Genomic DNA, 16,264 nt, shown 5'->3' with positions numbered 1-16,264 from the left:
GGGCTCTCTGCTCAGCGGGGAGCCTGCATCTCTCCACCCCTGCCTGCCTCTCCATCTGCTTGTGATCTCTCTCTGTCAAATAAATAAATAAAATCTTAAAAAAAAAAAAAAGAGGGGCGCCTGGGTGGCTCAGTGGGTTAAAGCCTCTGCTTTTGGCTTGGGTCGTGATCCCAGGGTTCTGGGATCGAGCCCCGCTCAGCAGGGAGCCTGCTTTCCTTCCTCTCTCTTTGCCTGCCTCTCTGTCTACCTGTGATCTCTGTCAAGTAAATTAAAAAAAAAAAAAAAAAGAGTTGGATGGTTAACTGACTGAGCCACCCAGGTACCCCTAAATGATGTCATTTTTAAAGTAGTTATGGCTATCTCAATGATCTAAAATTAATGCTTTATGTGCAGATATATACATATTATGCACAGGTCCTTTTGTATTTATAAAACAAAATTGTGTATTATTACAAGGCAAGGTTTTGGTGGTTTTTTCTTTCCCAAAACCATTGTCTCCCAGAAAAAGAGGTGTATTTGAGCCTTTACAAATATTTTATGTTCTCTAAATTACTTTGTTTTTAAAGAGAAAGCATCAATTGAGGAGAGGACTCAGCTTGAAATAGCCTTAGTATTTATTTCAAATACTTAGAGAACTTATCTGAGAGAAATCCTTAAAAAGTAAATAAAGGAAATTTAACACAAGTTTATTAAGTATTTCTTGAAATATGAGTTGAATTGAAAATTATAAGCACTAAATGTTGTTTAACGAGCCTACGGAAGATCACTTTCAAAAGCAACATACACGAATAGATAAAGAAAATGTGATATATATAAACACAATGGAATATTATTCAGCCATTAAAAAAGAATGAAATCTTGCCATGGAGCTGGAACAATTAATGCTAAGTGAAATAAGTCAGAGAAAGACAAATACCATATGATTTCACTCATTTGTGGAATTTAAGAAACAAAACAAACAGGCAAAGGGAAAAAAATAGATAAACCTAGAAACAGACTCTTAATTATGGGGAACAAACTTGGTTACCAGAGGGGAAGTGTGTGGGGGGATAGGGGAAATAGATGATGGGGATTAAGGAGTGTACTTGTGAGGAGAACCAGGTGTTACATGGAAGTGTTGAATCACAATATTGTACACCTGAAACTAATACAACATTGTATATTAACTAATTGGAATTTAAAACTTTTTTTTAAAAGGTAGATAAAGGGACAAAATATGTATATGTAAGGTATATACAAAAGAGGAAAAATACATTTAATTGATTAAGCAAGGGAGAACACATGACATGTAGAGACTAACTTTGGAAAAGAGTAGGACATGTCTTGCAAAACAAAAACAACAAAAGCAAAGTACATCATGGGAATGTAAATTGCAAAATCCAGATGGTGTTTACCTTTGAAAAGCTGGGGAGATGGGGTGGGAATCAGAGGACATATACAAGATGGCTTCAACTTTACAATCTATTGTTTCTTCTATTTTTTTTTCAAAGATTTTATTTATTTATTTGACAGATATCACAAGTAGGCAGAGAGGCAGGCAGAGAGAGAGGGGGAAGCAGGGTCCCTGCTGAGCAGAGAGCCCGATGTGGGGCTCGATCCCAGGACCCTGGGATCATGACCTGAGCCAAAGGCAGAGATTTTAACCCACTGAGCCACCCAGGTGCCCCATATTGTTTCTTCTAAAGAAGAGAGGAATTTCCATCCATCCATCAATCAATCAATCAATAAAGATTTGAAGCAGATGAGGGGAAATATTAAAAGGTGACCAGCTATCATATATTTCTCTTTTCTGTGTGCTTAATAATATTTCATAATTTAAAAAAACCATTAAATGGTTATGTTGTAGTGATACTAACTGTGCTACGTATCAGACATCTAAGATGGAAATAAAAATAATTTACCTCGGGGGACGCCTGGGTGGCTCAGTTGGTTAAGCAGCTGCCTTCGGCTCAGGTCATGATCCCAGCGTCCTGGGATCGAGTCCCACATCGGGCTACTTGCTCCGCAGGGAGCCTGCTTCTCCCTCTGACTCTGCCTTCCACTCTGTCTGCCTGTGCTCGCTCTCACTCTCTCTCTCTCTCTTACAAATAAATAAATAAAATCTTTAAAAAAAAAAAATAATTTACCTCGGAAACTACCAGACAACTCACTGTAGCTCAATGATGATGAAGATTGCAAGGGAGGAAAATAATTTTTCTCCCCCCCTTCTAGTTTCTTGGCTGAGACACCCTATAATTAAAGACAGATTAACAATAGAAAAATAAACCATTTTAATTATGTACACACATATATATCTGTACAGTAGGGAGCCCCCCCAAGGATGGGACTCAAAAGGCAGCTGGGCAACTGAGCTAAGGAAAGGGAGAGAGGTCTGTGGCTTCAAGTGGAGGAGGCGCAGGGGCGATTCACAGGAAGGTGAGTGGAGGAAATGCTTGGTAAATGGATGTTGTCTTCCAATGCATATATATTTCTCAGGTGAAAAAGTTATCTCTGGTAGGGGCGCCTGGGTGGCTCAGTGGGTTAATCCGCGGCCTTCGGCTCAGGTCATGATCTCAGAGTCCTGGGATCGAGTCCCGCATTAGGCTCTCTGCTCAGCAGGGAGCCTGCTTTCTCCTCTCTCTCTCTGCCTGCCTCTCTGCCTACTTGTGATGTCTCTCTGTCAAATAAATAAATAAATAATCTTAAAAAAAAAAGTTATCTCTGGTAATAGCTCTCTTCCTGATAGAAGCCACCTTTCTAATTTCTTTTAAACAGTTAAGGGGAAGGTAAAATGCTTTTCCTGAGTCCTCTGGGTCCTGATTGCCTTCTTTTCAAAATGAAAGTGGCATGTTCTGGGTGGCTTAACCCACTTAAGATAGATGTTAAAAGGGGCACCTGGGTGGCTCAGTCAGTTAAGTCGCTGCTTTCGGCTCAGATCAGGTTCCTGGGATAGAGCCCCAGATAGCACTGGGCTCTGCTCAGTGGGAAGCTTGCTTTTCTCTCTCTCTCTCTGCCTGGTGCTCTCCCTGCTTGTGCTCACCCTTGCTCTCTCTCTCTGCGCCAAATAAATAAAATCTTTAAAAAAAAAAATGGATGTTGAAAGTTTTGTTTCATGAAGTGTTAGATTGGAAAAATAACAATACTTTAAATCTAATTTTTATATGATGCGATTTCAAATACATACTTGCATTTAAGAAAATTAAAATGTGTTAATTTCTGGCTCAATATATATGTAAACACTCATTTTCAATTTCGGTATTTTATAATATAGTAAAATATCTTGGTTTGGGTGTATAACACCAGTTACCTGTAGGTACTGTTAAAAATAATAAGACAATTTAATTGATCCTAAAGAGTCCAGAGAACTGCAAAGTTAAGGGGACAGGGCTGCAAGCTCTTATATAAAGAGGCAAGCAGGAATCAAGGAAGAAGTACTTGGTTTCTGTTCATTACTTGGGGTTGTGTATCTAACCGTATTTAGAAAGGTCAAGGAACAGGGAAGTGAGTATAGCACCCAGAGTTGGCTTGGTTTTGGAGGATTGGCTGACTAGATACATTGTGTTTCTGATCAGGTAAAGTATTTATAGGGACATAAAAGTTATCTAGATTTTGGTTTGCTGACATGGCACCCTGGGTAGTAGCAGCTCCATCTTGGGCCTAAGAATTTATTCCGATGGCACAAATCACTAGAAATAATTTGCTATGCTGACCTACCCAGCTGTATGAGTTGTTTATCTGTTGTACATTTAGGTTTACTCCTCAAAGCTATTTGTAGCAGGAGACTAGAAACTGAATTTCTTTCACGAACTTCATGCATCTCTGTTTATTAAAGAGGGCAAAGAAATGAAGCGATGGATGTATTCCTTCCTAACAGTCATCAGGGTGCTATGGCACTTGTTCCATTTGTCCTCATATTTTATTTAAATAACAAGGTAGGTAAGGATCTTGAAAAGAATTATGGAGTTTTATGATCTGCTAATGTATTATGGTTTAATAGTATGGAAATTCTTTAATAGAATTTTTATAAATGGGCACAGTTTGAGATGCAGAGTTTCCAACAAATATAAAAGGGTTTTCCACTTTTAGGAATAAAAGGAAGAGAGCGTCTCCTGGAGCTGATTGCCACATTTCTGGTACTACAATTTCTTCGCACCAAGTTGGAACAAAAGGGCATAGTCTTCAAATCACTAATGAAATTGGATGATGCTTCCATTTCCAGGTATAGCTTTAATTATAGTATTAAGCAACTCACTTACATTTCTGACCATTTCTTAATTAAAATTTGTAAGAAGCAACATGGAATTGTAAGAACAAAGAGAATTTATTCACAGGGAATATCTTGCCTATGTTCTTATGTCACAGGCAGGGCAGACACAATATTTATGCCTCTTGGTTCAGTGAAAAACCAGGGCTCAGAGTGTTTAAGCGTAGCTTACACCAGAACTCATATATTTGGCTCCCGGTTTAGTATTCTTTTCACTATGGCATATTGATTCTGTGTGCTTTTGGAAAATCCACAATGTGATTGTTAGGACTAGGTCTGTTCCCAAAAAATTGCAGGGTCTGGCACAAGAATATAGATGGAAACACACATACTATATGTCTAAGCATTTAAAAGTTATAAATCAAACTAACAAACTTAAATAAAACAAATTTAAAGTCCTGCCTGGACAAATACAACTTCTTGAAGACCAGGTTCAAATTTAGAGTTCTGTGACCACTTGAAGTTTGATGTCATAATGTGACAGTGTAGAGAGAGGCAGTTCTGGCACCCTGGCTCCTAGTCCTTGGGCTGACCTCTGGCACACAAGAGGCCTCGAGGCCTATGTGAATACCCTTCTTACTTACAAAAACTCCATCCATACCTCATGCAAATTTTCACCCCTTATGTTCGTGCATATAAACAAAACATACATATATGAACGTATACATACATACCTATATTATTAGCTTGTGATTTTTTCAAAAAGGCAAGATAAGTGGAAAAACTAGCAAAACTAATCAAAATATTATTTATAGGGGAGGAAGAGGAGACAAGGTTTCTCCTAATATACTTTGTTTTACTTTTTTAACTTTAAAACTACATAAATTTTTTGCATAATAAAGACCAGATGCCAGAGAGAAGAGATTGAAATTGTTAAATTATGCGATGGACTACCAACAGCAGTGTCTGGAATGTGAGGAAATAAATGGCAAAAGGAAAACGAGGGGATGGGTGGAAACTATGAATTAAAAGACACATGGCCCAAAGGCAATGTTAGGTCTACACTGGATCCTGACTTGAACAAAACCTTTTTTATTAAAGAGAATGAGAGAGAGAATTAGGGAGATTTAAACATTACCTGGATATTTTGTGATATTAAAGAATCTCTTATAGCTATTTTAATGTCATGTTTAAGAAAAAGTTCTTCTTGTCCCTTAGAGATATATATTTACAGGTGAAATTAAAATAAATAAGCAAACCTATTTTTACCCTCTCACAAAGACTGATTAAGTTCTCAATTCCCAATAGCATCAAATACAAAATTGGAACTCAGAAAATAATAAATCAAGCATTTTACTGTAGGTAATTTGTACTTACATTTTTTTTTTTTTTTGGATCAGTTATTTAATTAGGTTCTTTGTAAGAAATTTACAACACCAATTTGTAAGGGTAAACTCCATTTGTGAGAGAAAACACAGAGTGGAGGTAGCCCTGAAGCTGAGGAACAGCCTTGATTTTTGGCAGAATTTGTGAGACCACAGCTTTCTGATCAACCTTGCGCTGCTCTGTAATCTCATATTTCTCTTTCTCGGTGTCGAAGATCTCACCCTCCTGGTGTCTGGGCTTACGCAACTTCTTCTTCTTGAAAATAAGCATCAGTGAGATGTTTGGGGATTTTCACGCTGCTGATATCAATTTTGGTAGAAGTGGCAATGACGAATTTCTGGTGTGTTCTACGCAGAGGAACTCGATTGAGGGACAGAGGTCCAGTCACAAGTAGCAAGCCACTGCTCAGCTGCTTCAGGAAAACTACCCTCTTGCCTCTGTGGCGCCCAGTGAGGATGATCAAATGGTCCCAGGGGTGATGCTAGCTTGCAATTTTCTCACATGCTGACTGAAAGGTTTTTTGCCGTGGCTCAACAGCTTTCCAGGCACGTCTTCAGTAGGATAATACCTAGGCATTTTGCGCAGTTTAACCACTCGGGTACCACCGTTCTTGTCACCACCAACTGGTTTTGTGACGGTAGCAAGAACCTTCTCCTTTTTCTTTTCAACCCTGGATTTAGCTGCCGAATACTTCTTCTTGTACATGGCCTTTCTGGAATACATAGCCAATCGGGAGTACCTGCCAATTCCTCTGACTAGGACAGGGTTTCGGCTGCAGTGGGGCTTCCCCTTCTTCGGGGTTTTAGCCTTCTGGTTACCCTTCTTAGCCTTGCCACCACCATCAGCCTTCTTGGCTTCAGGTTTCTTCTCCTTAGTATCCGGCTTCTCAGCTTTTTCGCCCGCCATCTTGCAAGATGGGAAAGAGCTGTACTTACATTTTTAAGAAAAGCAGTCCCTTCTCATGAGCTTGCCAAAAGAGTTCTTTGAGAAAGATAGGAATTTATTAAGTGAATATCAAGAAAAATACTTCAAAGAACTAGTAGACAGGACTGACAAGTTAATATTTGATTTAGCAGACACAACCAAAGAGGCATTTCTTCTATTTAGATCTTTTTCAACTGAGACAGAGAGAACTCGAGAAGCTTAGGAGACAAGCTGACCAAAGTAAAGCCATTTTGGTTTTTAGGCTCACCCTTAACCTAAAAGACAACATGTGAAAAGATTCAGTTTATGGAAGACCATAAGGCCCCACTCCCTCCATCAGTAAAAGTCATAAAGACTGGACATTCCTAAAATTGCTCCTGTGGGTAATTCCACAACTCTATAGGACAGTGGAAAAACTAAATGCCCAATGTAACTGTTAAACCCAAAGTTAAAAGGTAAGCCCCCACCCTATATGGTTACCTATTAAAACAACAACAACAACAACAAAAAACCCTTATGAAACCATTTGTTAGAGACAAGGTGGTAGGAGGGCTCCTCTTCCTCCCCTGGAAGAGAGGCCACTACTTTATATGTGTAGTAGCTCCTTTCTTACTTGTATACATAAGAAATCTTTGTCCCTTTCTCTACATGGCTTGCTCTTAAATTCTTTCTCTCAAAGAGCCAAAAACCATCTTGGTGAGAGGCATAAAGCCTTCCTTCTTGGCCTGTCTGGCATCACAACTATGATAGCCATTAAAACAAGTATTAATAACTTGAACCTACTTTTATTGCAATATCACAAAGTATTTTACCAAGATTTTCAAAAATAATGAAGTATATTCCATCACTTTGTTCTTACTATATGAATTATTGTGAGAGCAAAAAGGTTTGTAAGTAATAAAGTTGACTTATTAAAGTCAAACTTTGAAGTAATTTTTATTTCCTGCTTATTGCATATATAATTTATAACTTTTCTTTGTCTTTTTCTGCTTCGTGATGCACATAACATTACTACAGTAGCATATTGCATCAAGGTTTATGAACAAAACCTTCACACTAGTGAGATGGTCAGTCAAAGTTTAGAGGTCAGCTAGAGGAAAACCAATGGAATTAGTGAAAATATTTAAAACTAGTTTTGTTGCTTGTAGTAGTTCATAACTACAAGTGGGACTAATGATTACCGGGAAACAGGTCTTTTAACCACTTTGGACGTGCTCCCTGTTTAGTATGTTTGTGTCATCATAATATTCAGCTAACATTTATTGATTACCTACTCTGTGAGAGGGACTGTTAAGCCTATGAAATCTATCTGTTTTGCTAATCCCGACAACAAACCCTAAGGATCTCATATTATCATAATTGAGGAAATGGAGACTTCCAGTGTTGCATGAAAGATGCACCATATCACACAGCCAACATTGTGTAATTTCAGAGTCAGGATTTGAACCTAGCTCTTAGCTACCACACTATACTGATGGCTCTTTCCCAGTTTACAGGGAAAAAAATCAGGAAGATGGAGAGAATTTTCCAAATTTTTAGTCCCCTCCCATAGAATTTTTTTTTTAAACTTTAGTATATGTTCCCACTTGCTTGCTAATAAATTCTAGCAGGTGAAAGATAAATGAGAAATGTAGTTAACTAATATTAATGAAAAATCTTGGAATTTTTCTGAATCTTGAATAGACTTTTGAATATTGACAGTCTTGAATGCTTGATGTCATTTTATGTACACAAACTTCAAGTTTTTTGTTATGCACAGTTTAGTACTGTTGTTCCTGATTTGTGTGACAGAATACATGGCAGTTTCATGGGTAAGTGTTAAGTATTTTGTTAACTAATCAAATTAAGAATTCTTGGTACAGTAAAAAGGAAAGAAAAATAGAAACCTGGTTTGTAAAATAGTATTGAGTTTCTGCTTGAAGAATGGATGGATTTAGATCAAGAAGAATGGAAGGAAAGGGGATGACCAAAAAAAAAAAAAACAAAAACAAAAAACCACACACAATATATAAAGGCTAGAGAAAGCTTGAGTTGTCCTGGAGGCAGCAAGGAAGTCTGTGAAGCATTTGGAAGCTGGAACTTGGTGGGTATAATAATATATTTTAAAATGTGTTGATTCAGTCTGATAGAACTTGCATTAAATGTCAGAGATAATTGCTTTTATTACATAGCTCAATTTTTAAAAAAGATTCTATTTATTTATTTGACAGAGAGACAGTGAGAGAGGGAACACAAGCAGGAGGGAGTGGGAAAGGGAGAACAGGCTTCCCGCGGAGCAGGGACCCTGATGTGGGGGTTGATTCCAGGACCCCGGGATCATGACCTGAGCCAAAGGCAGAAGCTTAATGGTTGAGCCACCCACGTACCCTTACATAGCTCAATTTTTGACAGAATTATCTTGTCTGATATTATGTGCTGGATTTGGTATCATATTATATTTCATATATAATTGTGTTCTGAAGTTGATGGAACCATTTATTTCTAATCTAGAAATATTCCCTGGGCTTTTGAAGAAATAAAGAAAGCAAGTGAATGGGTAAGAAGAACTGAAGGACAATATCCATCTATCTGCCAACGGCTTGAATTGGGTCAAGATTGGGACTCTGCCACTAAACAGCTACTGGGGATCCAAACATAAACACCACACCTCCTCTTCACAGAGTTCTTAATTACAGTCAAGCTGAATCAACTGAAGTTGTATTTTAAACACTTTTCATGCTTCCACGTATAAAATAGTAAGATATCAATAGATACCCATAATGAAGTTTAATTATGATTTCATTCAATTTTAAGTGTTACTCACTTAACAAAATATTGCATATTACAGATTTGGGTTTAAATGTTTTGAGGTAATAAGAGACACATCTTGCTTGTCCTACAGCCTCATTTCCTTCTCCCCTTTAAGGACTCTAGTGGAGAACTGGCCCAGCTGGACTTAGAAAGCTGGGGAGAAAAAAGATCTTTGGAAGATGTCAGTGTTCATGGCATGCAAGCCTGTTTCCAGGGCCCTGAGTATCCAGACCTTTGCCTCATTTATGCATGCTCCCTGGTGTGGTTCCTAGTCTATAGATCCCCTGATACATTTTTTGTCACTTAGAGAAACTAGGTATCCCAAGCAAGTCTTTCATGGACCTTGCTTTTGGTGTTGCCTCTAAAATCCTTAAGTCATCTAGGTTTCTTCCTATGTTATCTTACAGAAGTTTTATAAATTTTGCACTTTACATTTTGGTCTGTGATCCATTTTGAGTTATTTTTTATGAAAGCTGTAAGGTCGCTGTCTACCTTCCTCCACATTACCACTTCCAGACCATTACCTCTCTACCTTTATGTAAAAACCTTGGTTTCTTTGTTTTTGTTTTCACTTTTTTTTAAAAAATTTAAATTCAATTAGTCAACACAATGCTCATCACAACAGATTTCTTTGAGATACAGTCTTTTAGCTATCCTCTAGCCTGTCCTTATTATTTTTTTTTTTTTAAGCCTGTCCTTATTACTGTGATTTGCCAAATGCCCAGTACCCACCCTCCTCCACATATGGCTCAGGATTTCCCTTTTTACTGCCCATCCTGCCTTCATCTTGAGTAACTTCCATTATCCTGATGTGTGACCCCTCCTAATTCCCTGGACTTGAACTACAGCTATAATTGAGTCTTGGCAGAACATCTTGTGATACTCAAAGGATGGGAAGCTTGTGAGTAACTTCCATGAGGCCTTTTCCCATCTGCCTATCCCACTGAGAGGCAGACACAAGACTATTTCTATTTCTCATCACCTCCCAGTTCTGAGGCAATATAAACTCCAAATATAGCTGCAGACTAAAAATCTTCCTAGCTGCATCTAGAATTGGCTCCTCAACAGTGATGTGTCCCACAACTCACATTGCAATTATCTAGCTCCTCTCCAAGAGGAGATGGCATCTTTGACTATTCTTCTTCTTGGTGTTTATATAAATAATAATCCATCTAAATCTAAAATAGCTTGTTATGTTTTTACTGGCTAAATCAATCATGTCTTGCCCTTGAACTTGTCTGCTTGTTTGACATAATCACAGAAGATAACTCTTTTCTTGGTTTATCAGAGTAAGGGATCAGCAATTGATAATACCTAGTAGCAGAGTGTGTGAAGGTAAACAGACTTCCTTATGTTGTTACTGGAACTATATACTAGTAAAACAAAGTTTTGCAGCATTTATCCAAATTTAAATCACTATCCTCCTTGAAGTATGAATTTCACTAGTAGGAATTCCGCTTCTAGTAATTCATCTTACAAAAATATGGACACACGCACATGCATGTGTTATATATGCATATGTGTGTGTGTGTGTGTGTGTGTATTACAGTTGCAGAACAATGTGGAATAGAGCTCATTTACAAATTATATAAATGGGTATTTATACTTGTATGAGATAAAAGTCTGTCATGTCATATTCTAAACGTTACCTTTGAGGAATAGGAACTTTATTTCTATCTTATATATTTAAATTAGTGAAAAATTTTTATAGTGAACATATATATACTTAAATACTTTATTTCAAAAATATGTAAAAGTAGAGAAAATAGTATAATGAGCATACAGTCCATCATTTAAAATATTTTGCCAAGTTTTTATAAATTTAGAACAGTCTTCTCTTCCCTCTTCTTTTGCTATTGACTTAGTAAAGAAACAATGTCCTACATTCTGGATTTGTCCAACTGTTTCCATTTTTTTCTTTCCCCGTATTTCTTGTAAACTGGAAATTCTATCTAAGGCCCTGAATAGGTTAACGATCAATATTTCTATCAATAGGAGGCATACAATTTGGTTGTTCTACTTTTAGTAATGCTAACATTGATCACTGGGTTTTCCAATGTGAAGTTTTGTTTCTCCTACAACCAGCCAACAGTCTGAAGAGATACTTTGGCAGCCAGTTCCTCATCAATCTTTTATCTAATGGTTTTGCTGCCTGAATTATTTTCATGAAATATTGTGATTCTCTATGTTTTCTTCTATGCTTGTTAAGCGAAATTCTTCTGAAAAAAAAAAAAAAAAAAAAAAGAGCTTTCCCCATCAACTAATGTTATTTGATTATAGTATTTTTTAAAACTTACTTTAAAAAGATATCTAATTATTAGAATTGTTGTGTGTCTTCCTTTATAGACTAAGAGTCTGTGGAGGGCAGAGACTGTTAAGAGACAACAGGCCCAAAATGGAGTTATCTATGTCAACACCCACATTTGCAAAGCAAGACTTGATATCCAACCTAACTGCAGTTTCAGGCTGTTCTAGGAATATAATCTTAACTAGTAGTCTGGAATTTCCTGTTAGTACTAGTGAGGTGATCCTCTTAATAGACTCCAGCCTTCCCTAAAGAACAGTGCATTTGCCTGAAATAATCCTTTTTTGTTTATGAAATTCCTTGCCCTACCCCCTTTCTGTCATGAAAAAACCTGTCCTTTTCTGCATTTCTTTGGAGTTCCTATTTGCTAGATGGGATGCTGCCCCAATTGTTGAATAAAGTCAATAAGATCTTCAAATTTAGTCAACTGAATTTTAATACTATGCTCTATTGCTCTTTGTGTTTTTAATACTTAGTATGGTGATGGTACATAGGATGCATTTAGTAAGCTAAATAAATAATAAATCAATGAGCCCACTCAAGATCTGATGTGCCTCTCCCATGATGTGGGAAACAAAGGTAGAAGAAAAATTATTAAATTTCCTACTACTTACAGACCATTGATAAGTCTCTGAAACTGAATCTAGGGATTCAACTGCCTTGATGTTGATACTTTGCTAAGGGCAAAAGGCAATCTTAGCCCGACCCTCCAGTATCCTGTAAGTCTACTTTGACATACAAAAATTCCTTTGGAAACTTCATCTCTACTCTTGCAAAATACATCTGAAGGGTCTCATGGCTGGGGTTTTACCAGAGAGTAATTAATTACCTTTTTGCAACAATAGCTAGCCCCCTCAGGGTCCTGGAAACCTTGCTTCCAAATTTGTGAGAAATCTATGCTATCCCCAAGCACCTTCCAACTTGAAAGTATATAATGACCCAGCGCAGCTCTCTGCCCACAGGTCCTGTCCCCGTGCTTTAGTAAAACGGACTTTTTGCACCAAAGATGTCTCAGAAATTCTTTCTTGGCTGTATGCTTTGAAACCTGTCTTTCCTCCATCACCCAAATGGATCTGGTGGATCATAGATGATTCTTTAGTTAACCTCAGAGTTAATTTAAAAGAGCTAATCTTATAAATTAAGTCCACCATTCAAAGAAACAGTGCCGTGGGGCGCCTGGCTTGCTCAGTCAGAAAGGCTTGTGACTCTTGATCTTCAGGGTGAGTTTGAGCCCCATGTTGGGTGTAGAGATTACTTAAACTTTATAAGAAATTTAAAAAGTTGAAAGTTCCCTACAATAAAGATTTTATTTAAGATTCAAAGTGAGAAAAATATTATACCATTAAGTGGATTATCCTAGCAACTTTGGATAACTAGCTTTGTCAATCGTGGACTAAATACTTTTATCACAACCTCTGACATTTTCAATGGGGAAAAAAAAATCCGAAGAATTTGGAAAATAACTGGTTTTGACTTGTTACTTAAAATTTTTTCCCCCTAACCTTAAACAATACGATATACTAAGATATAATAGCACTATGAGTTATGTTTGATTGTGTCGTTCACACGCATTAAACGAATCAAAATTACACTTGCACGATCGGCCCGGCATTCCATTCTGGCCCGAGGTGGGAGGTGGGCCGCATTCCTACAAAGGCCCCCGCCTTGGCCGTGAGGCGCAACTGGAAGAAGGAAGAGACCTCGCGCACCGTTCCATCCCCTCAGGAGCTTGAGCTTCTCTTTCAGTCGAATTACCGCGCCTCTGGTGTTCTCCCGCCGCCTCGTCTCAACTCGGGAAGCGCCGAGCCCGCCTCCGCTGCCGATTCACCACCCAGCGCTGAAGCCCAACCTCTCCGAGGAACCCCGTCAACTTCACTCCCTGCTCCCCCGCGCCCACACAAGCCCCTCCCCTCCCCACAGACAGTTCCCGCCCCAACCCCCTGGGGGCTCAGAAGCAGCCCTATCCCTCCAACCGCCAGCACGAGAAACGATCCTCCGCCACACTCTTACGGCCCCGTCCGCCCCGCCCTTCCGCCGGGGCGCCCCTCGGCCCTCCCACCCGCTTCCCGTAGGCTCCGTGGGGGCTCCAGCGCGCCAGCCTCGAAGTGATTGGTTTCAGTGTGTGTCGCTCCAGGGTCGTGAGCCCGCTATTGGAGAGTTTCCTTCGCAGCGTCACGCTGCCGGAGTGGATTAGGGCCAAGTGCGGAGCGCGAGGAACTGTCGGGGTGTGTGTCGCAGCCGCTCTTCCTCGGCGGTTTGCGGGTCTCATATTATGGCGGAGGTGGTGGTGGCGGCGGTGGCGGCGGCGGCGGCTGCCGAGGGAGAGAGCGTGAATGCAGTTCCTGTTGCAGGTGCCGACAGCAATGGTGAACCTCCTGAAGTCGAAGGAGAAGGTGTTGGAGCAGTGGGCGAAGAGAAGGATGCCGCCACGAAAGGAGCCGAGGCAGTTGGAGACAGCGAGGAGGACGGAGAAGATGTGTTTGAGGTGGAAAAGATTCTGGACATGAAGACCGAGGGGGTACGTGCGCCGGGGGAGGCGAGGCTGGGCCTGCTGGGCCTGGCGTGGTGAAGCGGGGAGCTAGCTGTTGGACGTCTGTGGAGGGTTGCCGCGCGAGGACGCAAAGCCCTCCCAGAATTCACAAGCTGGGAAAGACCAGCTTGTGCAGACCCGACGTAGGCGGGGAAAAGGAACGTGACAGCCAGAGGCGACGCAAGCGTGCGAATCATGGGAGCAGTGCATTGACATTCCTCAACGGACTCTTGGGCTGTGGCTGTGGCTGTGAGGCTCCGTTTCAAGAAGTTTGAAAGGGTTATGTGGCCAGGAGAGGAAGCAGTGTAGGTTGCGGTATGTGAGTGTCAGGGGTGCAGACAGTTGGTGAAGGGTTTGTCATGGTCTTCGAGTACCTGATTGGGGCCACTGCTCCGTGTTAGAAAGTGACTCTGACATCGTGCTTCTCTTCATAGTCCAGTGTCCACGCCATCGTTTCAGTGTTTTTCAAAGCCATGATCAATTTTCTGGTTTAAAATCTTTTGGAATTCCTCTTCGTCCTCAGAACCTCGCCCAAGAGGGTGGCATTTAAAGGTCTTAAAAACCTGACCATTCTCTTTCCTTCTTGTTTACTGTGTGATTGAAACCACACAGTAATACTTGAAATTCTTCCTTACACTATGCCTTGGCGCTTACTCCTCTCTTCTTTTTCGCAGTCTTTTAGGTCTTATTCTCTGAGCGTCAGTTTCTCAGTGAAATCTTTTTTTGGCCCTGATCCCTGCAGAGTGAGATGCTTTTTCAACTAAACCCTAGTAACACGTTGTTCAGACCTCTGTTTCAGCACTTAAAGCGTTTTTCTTTAAATATTTGTCTCGCCTGCTAGGTTGTAGGCTCCTTTAATAAAGGGAATATTTTTATTAATTTTTGTATCACTGGTATTCAATCCAGTGCCTGGTATGTAGTAAGTGGTTTGTGTATATCAGATTATTAAATGACTGAATGAATCATGGACTGCAAGCTGGGGTAAAGGAGAATGGGTGGAAGGATGGACAGTAGGGAAGCACTTTGTTTCAGTAGGTAAGTGTGAGAGAACCAAAGGTCTAACTTGGTAGTTGGATCTCTGTTTTCTTTTTTTGTTTTGTTTTGTTTTTGTTTTTGTGTAAAGATTTTATTTATTTATTTGACAGAGAGAGAGAGAGATCACAAATAGGCAGAGAGGCAGGAAGAGAGGGGGAAGTAGGCTCCCTGCCGGGCAGAGAGCCTGATGCAGGACTTGATCCCAGGACCCTGAGATCATGACCTGAGCCAAAGGCAGACGCTTAACCCACTGAGCCACCCAGGCGCCCCTCTGTATTCTTTTTATTGTCTGTTGTTTTCTGTTTGTCATGTGCTACTTTGCATTAATGTTTTTGTCTATTTAGCAGACTTATTATTTTTTTTAAATCACATGCTGTGTGCTATGTGTGGTGTTAGGTCCTGAGCATATAGAGATGAATACACAGTTGCTGACACTGAAGAGTCTGTCTATTGGGAATAAATAATTGAAATCTAGTGCCATTAATATTATCATTAGTTGCAATTCAGCAAAGATAGAACTTTATTTGGTCTAATTTTCCCAAATATATTACAAAAGCATGTTGGGATGAGAGTAGAGCCAATCTTGGACTGTTTTGTATTCTCTGCAATTAACTCAGTGCTTGGCACATAGAAAATATTTGGAAAAATATTTGGTTAGAGGAGTAATATGTTTAGAATTAAGATGATTCATCTCTTGGTGTACTTTTTTCTTTTTTAAATTTATTTTAATTCCAATGTAGTTAAATTCATACAATATTTAATATTCCTTGTCCCCAAAATTGTAGGCGCTGTACCCAAAGTCTCATATATTCTAGTCAAAAGCGGATGAAACTATGAAGCTTAAGTGTTTAAAGCAATAAAGGAGGGTTATTTATATCACTTTAGTCATGTGAAGTTGGGTGAAAATTCTAGTTCTCAGGGCCTTGTATTTTTAGGTGCTCTTGAGAATGAGTGGTTTATAAGATGAAAAGTATTAGCTCAGCAGAACAGAACTATATCGGTTCTGTGAACTATATCTACATCAGCTAAGTGAGCCAGCCAGTGGAAAAACTTAAGGGTCTTAAAGAGTTTGTTTGGCCTCCTTGTTGTCTTAAGGTCTTTGGTATTTCTG

General features: G+C 39.5%; 2 protein-coding genes and 1 pseudogene across 5 annotated transcripts in view; 2 read left to right on the top strand and 1 right to left on the bottom strand.

The window, feature by feature from the left end:
• Positions 1–12,010, top strand: part of PARP4 (poly(ADP-ribose) polymerase family member 4) — a 141,027-nt gene extending 129,017 nt beyond the window's left edge. For all 4 annotated transcript variants that reach the window (XM_059144154.1, XM_059144155.1, XM_059144153.1 and 1 more), the window contains 2 exons: positions 4,066–4,198; positions 8,984–12,010. In XM_059144154.1, coding sequence (XP_059000137.1) covers positions 4,066–4,198; positions 8,984–9,131 — 281 coding nt within the window. In that variant the 3' untranslated portion in view covers positions 9,132–12,010. The remainder of the gene's footprint in view (positions 1–4,065; positions 4,199–8,983) is intronic.
• LOC131813713 (large ribosomal subunit protein eL6-like) lies at positions 5,597–6,521 on the bottom strand (annotated as a pseudogene).
• A 1,664-nt stretch (positions 12,011–13,674) lies between the features above and the next one.
• MPHOSPH8 (M-phase phosphoprotein 8) overlaps positions 13,675–16,264 on the top strand; it is a 61,297-nt gene continuing 58,707 nt past the window's right edge. The window contains exon 1 of the mRNA XM_059144157.1: positions 13,675–14,106. Within this exon, the coding sequence (XP_059000140.1) occupies positions 13,861–14,106 (246 nt within the window). The 5' untranslated portion in view covers positions 13,675–13,860. The remainder of the gene's footprint in view (positions 14,107–16,264) is intronic.

This window comes from Mustela lutreola, chromosome 13 (assembly GCF_030435805.1).
Source record: "Mustela lutreola isolate mMusLut2 chromosome 13, mMusLut2.pri, whole genome shotgun sequence".
In the NCBI taxonomy this organism is placed as follows: Eukaryota; Metazoa; Chordata; class Mammalia; order Carnivora; family Mustelidae; genus Mustela; species Mustela lutreola.
Note: the sequence above shows the minus strand (reverse complement) of the source record. Positions and strands in the feature narration are given on the sequence as shown.